Source organism: Pantherophis guttatus, chromosome 4, assembly GCF_059756535.1.
Source record: "Pantherophis guttatus breed Tessera chromosome 4, ASM5975653v1, whole genome shotgun sequence".
NCBI classification, from domain to species: Eukaryota; Metazoa; Chordata; class Lepidosauria; order Squamata; family Colubridae; genus Pantherophis; species Pantherophis guttatus.
In genome coordinates, this window is record NC_142066.1 from 53,583,027 (window position 1) to 53,592,048 (window position 9,022).

Here is a 9,022-nt window from a genome sequence, read left to right on the forward strand (position 1 = left end):
GAGCAATGCTATTAACCTGGGCCACTTTGGGGACCCTAAGAACTGCCCGCACCACTATACTCTATGCAAGCTTCCGAAAGCTCAAGGGTAGCCCCACGTAGTATGCACTGCAGTAGTCCAAATGGGGGCTTGAATAAGCACAGGGACTCATGATCCAAAAAGGCTACAACTGGTACACAAGACAAAACTGAACAAGGCTCTCCTAGCCACGACCTACCATCTATACTTTGAGCAGAATTTTAAAGTCCAGGGGGAACTGCCAAATTGCAGGCCAAGTCTGCCTGGGGTACTGCTACCTCATCCAGATCTGAGGATTCCCAGATTCTGAAATTCCATGCAGCCAAAGCCACTTAGTCTTGCCAGGGTTCAGCCAAAGCCTACTATCGCTCCATCCAGGCCTCCACAACCTCCAGGCACAAGAGGGCAGCTACAGCATCATTTGGATCACCAGGGTTGAAGATATAAAGCTAAGTATCATCAGGCTGATATCTCAACACGTGGTGACAAATCTCAGCCAGCGGTTTCTCATACATGTTGAAAAGCAGTGGAGAGTACCAAGCCTTGTGGCATGCCTCAAAGGAGTGGCTGAGGGATCTCTCACTCTGTCAATATTGAGACGGGCCCTGGAGAAAGGAGTCGAACCAGTGCAAGATTGTGCTACCCAGCTCCAATCCCTGTAGCTACCCAAAAAGATACCATGGCCGTATCGAAGTCCACTGAGGTGTCTCTGTCCCATAACTATGCCTGGAATCTGACTGAAAAGGGTCCAGAAAATCCATTTTATTCAGGACCCTCTGAAGCTGCCAAGCACCCATCCTTTTCACCACCTTTCCTAAAAAGACGAGAAATTGAACAAACATTGTTCATGCATTGGTCAAGTGGTTTTTTTAAAGGGGTTGAACCAGGGCCTCCTAAGACCCTGGGAATGTTCCGTCCTGCAGTTAAGAGTTTATCACTGCTTGCACTCAATTGCTAGACACCAACAACCAGGCTGGGCAAGGATCTAATTGGCAGATGGTTGCACTGACAGCATTGGGGACCCTGCTTACTAAGGATATAATAGGATCAAATTGTTCCCCAATAACTTGGAAAGACCTCTTCTCAGGCATCTCACATAGACCTGCACCATGCAGGAGTTTAAACTGAGAACGAACCCAAGCTACTTTAACACATTTCTCTATATGCCCCTGGAAATGATCAACCAAGCCTCATTCTACCAACATCGCTAGGAACAATGGGCTAAAAGAGGCTGCATATGCTTAATCATCTTGATTCCTGGCTGCCCTTTGGATACAGGCCATTACTAAGGTTTCAGCAGGGATATGCACAATGTCCCCCAACTCCCTCTGGAACTCATTTGCGGCTATTAGGGCATCAAGGATGGACCATTCCAGTGGTCCAGCCACCCTGCAGAGGTGGCAGCATAGAAGTATCTCAAGGATACCAGGTCTCTGCATGACAGGGGAGATGTTAGGGTCTCTATCAAGTTACCTTACCATTATTCTGACAAGAAAATATCTGTTGTGTGACCACTGTTCTGAGTTGGACCTGAGGCGATTTGGGTTCCATGGTGACCTTGGCCGTTCCCAATGTCAAAGCCAAGAATGGCCTCCAGCTCAGGCAGGAGGTTGTTATGCAGCAGGAAGGTTTATACAGTAGCAACGCTCCCAACTGATCTTTTCAGTCCAGCTTCAGAAACACCAGGAACGGGGGTGGGAGTGTAACTGAATAGCAAATGACTCTTGATTACTGCCATATCACCTCCACTTAGTTGGCACCTTGGCTGGTCCCAAACCCTAAACTGGACTGGGCACATCTCCAAGAGGGGAATCTCCACTTCTGCAATCAGCCAAGTCTCAGTAATGCATATCAGGTTGGCTTGTTCCTCCTCAATAAGATTTTAGATAAGGGGAGCCCGGCATTAACCAGTAGCAGCCGAGCCCCAAGACCTCTGAAGGTATGCTGTTCGAGTACTATTGGGAATGAGTCCAGGGGGCTGGAGCATGCCACCGATTCCACACATTGGGATCATCTTCCCTGTAACAGCCTGCCTCTGGCTCCCACATAACACCCTATGCCTGTCACCCCTCTAATGCACTGTCCCGCCCTGCATTCCCCAAGGTGACCCTCCTTCCCTCTTCCTAGAGCCAAGGGTTCTGCCATCCCCTCTATTCACTTTCACTCCTGCAGACATGGCGGGGGGAGGGGAGATAGGTGAGGGAGGGAACCCCCCTCAGTGCTATACCTTAAGCTATCAGCACCAACAGGGCTCCCACCATTCCATTTCCCACCACCACCACCACACACAACCTATCTCAGCCGGTCCCTCTCACTGACCAGTCAGGGGAGGATACTCATTCCAGATCCTCCACCTGACTCTTAGTTGGGACTGCAAGCATCTGTCCCAATACACTAACCACTCCTGGCTGCCCCAGTGGACCCCAAGTCCTCTTCTTGTGTAGCTATCGCTGTCATTATCGAAATATATAAAACTTAATTTAAGTGGTATCTAAACAATGTGTACTAATTCTTGACATTAAAAAAGAATATTTTAAATATTTATGATCTGCAGATCGTAAAACAGAATGGGGGTTTACTTTCCATATCACAGAATGAAATCCTTCTATTCAAATTATTCCTTTCTCACACAATTTTCTTTTTGACTATCACGTAATATTCTGGCTAGCTTCCATGCAATATAAGTAGTTTTGGATTAAAAGCTTAAATCTTCATACATATATTAAGTAAGAAATTAGAAATTAAATACAGCAAGTATTTAAAATCAAATGAGTAGTTATACTATACAGGCTTGAACAAAACATTAAAAGACAAACATTTAGCTAAAACATGTTACTCCAGAAAGTAAAACCTACTTTATTCTCAACTGACCCCCTCCTACATAGAAAAAGGTACTGGTCACTGCTATTGTTGAAGAAGTTTATTAGATACCCTTTGAGCACTATGTACACAAAAAGGCAGAAATTATTTCTTAGTTTCTTCTTCCTTAGACAAGGTTTTGATAATTTCCTCCTTTTTTGCTTGAAGACGTTCTTCCCGGCGCTTACGGGCCTCCTTGGTCTTAGACCTGCGGGCTTCAGCCTGGTCACTAAAGAATAAAGGAGTGCTCAGACAGTTTAGCAATGAAACATTACCTTTGAGGCATCCAGTGATTATCCATTTCAGCTGCACCAAGTATTTCCCCAATATTATTACTTTAACAACCATGCTTCTCTTCCCAGATTAAATTCTAACATTTTTCCACAGAAATATTATCTTTTAAATAGGTAGGAATGGCTTTTCTTTTTCTTCAACTAAAATCTAGCCCTTTTGCTATTTATGAGTACAATAAAGATTTATTTGTCTCTCATATATAAACTAATACAAACTAACTAAAGTTAACTAACTACCTCCCGATGTTTATTTAAACACTGCATCCTTACAGAAAATATTTTCCTAGGGTTCTAAAACCCTAGTTACTAATTTTCACTTCCTGCTGCAAATTAACACGGATACACTACTAGTTATATAATTTGATCAATTCTCACATTGGAGGTACATAACTAACCAAGTAATCATATTAAGAATTCTTACTAATCATTATACTTGAGTCTCTCATGGTCCCAAAATATTCAGAATTTGCAGTGTTTTTTGATGAATTTATATGGCGTATTGCCTACTTACTCCATTTTCTAATAAAATTCTTTCTATAAATGCTGTAACTAACCAGATTCTTTTGATCACTTCCCAAAGCAGAAAATCTACACATCAAACCTTATTTTCCAACATCCATTTTCCACTTTTCAGTTCTTAATGCGTAACGCCTTCTCAGTAGTGTTAACATTGAAAACTGTTAATATTGTCATGTGTGGTTCTTTATATGAAAAGAAAAAAGGAGCATTACTGAGCAAATAAATCTGCCTAATGACTTAGTAAGATACTTACGCCAGAAGCTTCTTGCGAGCTTTGTCTGCCTTCAGTTTATGGATGTGCTCCATCAGAATCCGCTTGTTCTTGAACACATTACCTTTCACCTTCAAATACAAGCTATGGTACCTGTAAAGCAGACAAAAAGAATTGAATATGCATCTTAGAATACTGAGGAAAAATGCTACCTTATTAGGAATATTTGTCTAGATGTCCTGCCGTGGTATCTGAAATGTCGACCTTATGTTCTTTTTATGCTTTCTCCAATTTGCTGTGCAGCAGAAGTTGTGAACTTTCATTTAAGTAATTGACTTTATGTGAGTCAACATTGCTAAGCAGCTTTATCTAGAATGTTCTGTTTAGGGGAAAAAAAGGCCCATATGTAAACAAAAATAAAGTGACATCTTTTAAATGGCAGGACCTGTAAGCGCACTCTCTTCTAGACTTACATATGCCTGTCAATCTTCTTGGACTCCCTGTATCTGCGTAAAAGACGCCTCAAAATTCTCATCCTCCTCATCCATGTGACTTTTTCTGGCATACGAGCATTAGCTGTACCCTTTCTCTTCCCTGGAGAGCAAAAGGAGGTCGGTGTTAATCAATTTTTGATATTTAATATTTGTACTTTGAATATTTGCATTTCTCCATAACCTTAAAGCTTTTCTGTGCCTGTGCCTTATTATTACAGAAGTCTACATAAAACTAGTTTTTTTTATCATTTCAGAATTGTAAGCTGAATATATTATCATACAAGCATCTATAAATAAATGAATTACAATTTGATATATAGCAGGGGCAACCAATACTTACCAATGCCCATGTGCCTGCCCTTTCGACGAGCCAAGGTGTTTTTCCTGCATCGAGCTCTTGAGTGAACAGTCACAGGTTTACGGATTATTAGACCATCTTTTATTAGTTTTCTGATCTGCTGACCTAAAATGGCAGAAAATCAATTACTAACAGATGGTACTAAGGTAGACATCAGATGTAGTATTTTATAACTTTGCCTAAATATATGCAAGTATGCTTACTTCCTGCTCTAAATTTTCAGTTTCCAAATCAAGTTAAAACATAAGAGTTAGTTGGTTTTTGATATCATTTTTCTCATGAACTCATCTATTTTTAGTCTAATACAAATTAGTTGAGAAATGAGATTGTTCTACTGCTTATAAAAGTGAAATCTGGGTAGATACTTGTTTTTAAACTATAACTTTTAAGTATGTGAATCTATTTGATATTACTATCAAAAATGCTGTTAAACATAAGCAGGCATTATTTGAGGTATACAAAATAATTCAACCAGCCATTTTGAGGTCAGAACAAACCTCTGCAATCTCATCAAACATGTTCCAATACTGGAAAACCTGTTTGGATCTTGCTAGTAGGTATCCAACTTCAAAACAGAACACTCTGACTTCAAAATAAGTATAAGCAATCCATTCTGATTACTTCTAACAAGGCTGGACCATCCCATTCCACTGAGGACAGAGCCTGAACTGGGTATTCTGCAGCTGGAAAGGACTGGTTATATTTGAAAATGTTTTACATGCCTCTAAATACTACAATATAGGCCTCCTATACCTGGCAAATGATACTTACGAGAGTTGGCATTAGCAATTTCATTGGTCTCATTGGGATCCAACCATACTTTTTTCTTTCCACATCTCAAAACGCTGGAAGCCAGCCTCTTCTGCAGCCTTAACATACTAAGAAAAGAAACATTTACATGTAAATTGGAAGTTACCCAGGGAAAAAACCCTAATTTCTCAAGGTGACATGGGAAATTATTCTAAGTCTCTAAATATAACTAATTTTGAGTAGACAAAATGATATATAGGTAGTCCTCAACTCACCACAATTGAGCCCAAAATTTCTTGTTACAAGAGACATTTGTTAAGTGAGTTTTGCCTCATTTTACGACCTTTCTTAGTCCAGTTGTTAAGTGAATCACTTTAGTTGATAAATTAGTAATCTGGTTGTTAAATGAATAGGGCTTCCCCATTGACTTTGTCATATCGCAAAAGACGTGACCTTGGGACATGGCTATGGTCATAAATATGAACCAATTACCAAGCATCTTAATTTTGATCACATGATCATGGGGAACACTGAAAAGGTCATAATTGTGAAAAAGTCATGTCACATTTTTTCAGTGCTGTTGTAACTTTGAATGGCTACTAAACTAACTGTCAAAGACTACCTGTATTTACGTGGGAATCCTAAGTAACAGCCTGCATGCTGATTAAATAATCAGGATCTGTAAAGATCACTACATACACATGCTTGAGATTTTTAAGTCTTTTAAATGTAAAGGATTTAACGTTTTTTGTCTGATAAATCTTGCTTACAGGGCAACTTTTATTAAACAGTGATCATGAAATTCCCCATCTAAATCTGCTTTGTAATTCTGGTAAGAGTTATAAAGAGAATTTCAAGGTAAAAAATATTATTTAAAACCCCCACATTATTTAACTGATCTTTTCTACAAAACAACTGTTGCTCTCTTGTTTTCTTTACAGGGATCATTCTAATGTTCTGGCCTACAAATCTCATTATCAAAATCAAAATGAAGGGTATCAAATTAGCCAAAGATACCTTACATTTGGATAATTTTGTTCAGATCACTTGTAGGAATAAGAATGTAGGTATTTCGGAAGAAATGGAGATAGGTTTAGGAAGCAATATTATTCTAAATTTACCAACTTAATACATCTATTTCAGTAATCGGTGTTGAACTAAAAACTATGCCTATTGTATAATGATGGAAGTCTTCCTTCCAAAACTGTCATAAGAATTTGTATAATATGCATTCTGATCTATACAAGGGTTTTACTTCAAACCAGGAACTCACTTTCAGATCTCTCCGGAATTGCAAGAATAGATTTATAGTCCCCAAGTCTTCAAGATACAGAAAAGAATCTGGGCAACATTAGATTATTGGGGAGGGGACATACTGCAATGAACAGGATTTTAATTCTAAAAAAAAATTCTAATTTTGTTTTTAGAAATATTTATGTTTATTTTATTTAATGTTGTAAGGCACCCAGAGTCGCTTTGAAGAGAGATGGGCAACCAACAAAATCGATCAATTTAAAAAAAAAAAGATTATTAAAAATTATTCTGAACATATATGTAACATGACCAAGACGAGACAAAATTATTTCAACCTTCTAAATATTGTATCTATTTAATTTAATATATTCGTATGAGGATTTTTTTTTTTTTACACAATAACTATCATTAAAAAAAAACCCTTTCGGGCGAAAAAAAATTTGGGACTAAACATCAGTTTTTACTCTTTAGAAGCACAGCAAGATTCAGCTGAAAATAGTAAACTGGGAATAAACGATTTGAATTTTTTTTAAAAAAAATACAGCGTTAAATACGTTAAAAGTGTCCTTGAGAACCACATGCTCGGTAAGCTCCACAACGGCCTCTACGGTCTCATTCTTAAATCTCAGTTAAGCGAATGGAAGTTACCCGTGAAGAAAAGAGACACGCAAAAGACGGCAGCGCGAACCGAATAATGTGGGCCGAAAGCCTTGAGAAACAGGCGGCGCCAAACTCCCCACCAGGCCGCCAGACTCTCTGCCCAGCTCGGCTACCAATCCTTCCCCCACCCCCCACCCCACCCCGCCCGCTTTCCTCCCGCAAAGCTACCCTGGCGCCTCGCCGTCTCTCCCCATCGGCTGTTCCGACAGAAAAGGACCCTCTCTGGAGAAAAGGGGACGCTTGGTGGGAAATCCCGACGGTTCCCCGCTTCTCGAGTGCCACGAGTCACGTTTTGGCCGCCAGGCTCCTCCACGCTTCGCAGGCCTTTAGGCCGCACTCCTCGTTCCCCTCGCCCTTCGCCCCTCCGTTCCCCATAGGGAGACTTTCCAGCTGTCTTTCGGACCATTTCGCCAACCGTGACTCTTAAATTTCATTACTTAAGGCCCCCCCACAGGCCCTTAGGCCCCTTCCTAGCGAAGAGCTCACCTCATGGCGGCAAGGCCGACGGCACTGAAAAGAAAGAAAGGAAGCGGAGGAGGGCCAACCCACTTCCCGTAATGGGCTGAACCACTCGCTTTCCCCTCAATCCTGTCTTCGCCTTGTCTTCCTCGCTCTTTCTAAAATCCTGTTTATTTTCTATTACACCCTTAAGCCTGACCTTAAAGGATATATCGAGGAAGACAGGGGATATTACGTGTAAATAAAAGTATATCCTCCCCTCAAATGAGGGGCAAATGGTATCATCCAAAGTGTTACTACGCTTGCGCACATCTCTTGGTACAGGGCGGGCAGTGCGGGGGGAGGGAAAGATGTTGGGTTTGTGCCACGAACGTGCGCAAACCGCTTTGCGCATGCTCACATTTGAGGCTATTAGTACAAATAGTAATTGATGCGGTATCGGCGCATGAATGCTTAAAGTAACTCCTTAAAAAAAAAAAAGCAATCTGTATTTTCCTCGTAGCCTTCATTAGCCACAAGCGATCTCATTTTTATTTTTATTTTAGAATAGAATAGAATAGAATTCTTTATTGGCCAAGTGTGGTTGGACACACAAGGAATTTGTCTTTGGTGCATATTTATTTATTTATTTATTTATTTAATGTATTTATATGCCACCCTTCTCCAGAAGGACTCAGGGCAGCGAACACAAGTTAAAAACATGTGTTCTCAGCATACATTAAAAGACAAGATACACTGGTCAAGAATCACAAGGCACAACACCCAGTGACAGTCATATGGTACAATAAGCAATCAAATCATACTAAGAATCAATTTCAAGAAGTCACCTTAATAAAGGGGAAAGATTTTGTGTTTTTCTGAATTAGGTTTTTTTTTTAAATGTCTAAATTGATTGGAAACTTTGTCTACAAAAGCAAATAGTTTCCCCACATCTTAATGGGGGTAGTGGGTACTGCGACTGAGAAAACAGACAGACCTACAGTAGGGCATTCTGATTCTCTGATCAGAAAATGGTCTAAAGAATTGGCTTGAATTCCTCCTCAAACATTCTCTATTTCCTTGATTTACAACCACAATCAAGCTCAGAATTTATATTGCTAAATGAGAAATTTGTTAAGTGAGTTTTGCCCCATTTTACGACTTTCCT

The 9,022-nt window shown here is 40.1% G+C and overlaps 1 protein-coding gene across 1 annotated transcript; it reads right to left on the reverse strand.

Moving 5' to 3' along the window:
- Positions 1–2,923: 2,923 nt before the first annotated feature.
- Positions 2,924–8,209, reverse strand: RPL19 (ribosomal protein L19). Its single transcript, XM_034415870.3, has 6 exons — positions 7,903–8,209; positions 5,524–5,630; positions 4,735–4,857; positions 4,374–4,494; positions 3,943–4,053; positions 2,924–3,106 (listed from the first exon to the last, which is right to left on the reverse strand). The coding sequence occupies exons 1-6, from the start codon at positions 7,905–7,907 to the stop codon at positions 2,983–2,985; spliced, it is 591 nt and encodes a 196-aa protein (XP_034271761.1). The 5' UTR covers positions 7,908–8,209; the 3' UTR covers positions 2,924–2,982.
- Positions 8,210–9,022: the final 813 nt, after the last annotated feature.

Bases quoted from the DNA above. Each gene is read 5' to 3' on its own strand.
- RPL19 (XM_034415870.3), bottom strand. The intron at 4,858-5,523 runs GTAAGTATCATT...CTGCCATTTTAG, and splicing joins AATTGCTAATGCCAACTCTC to GTCAGCAGATCAGAAAACTA. The intron at 3,107-3,942 runs GTAAGTATCTTA...TTTATTCTTTAG, and splicing joins GCTCGCAAGAAGCTTCTGGC to TGACCAGGCTGAAGCCCGCA.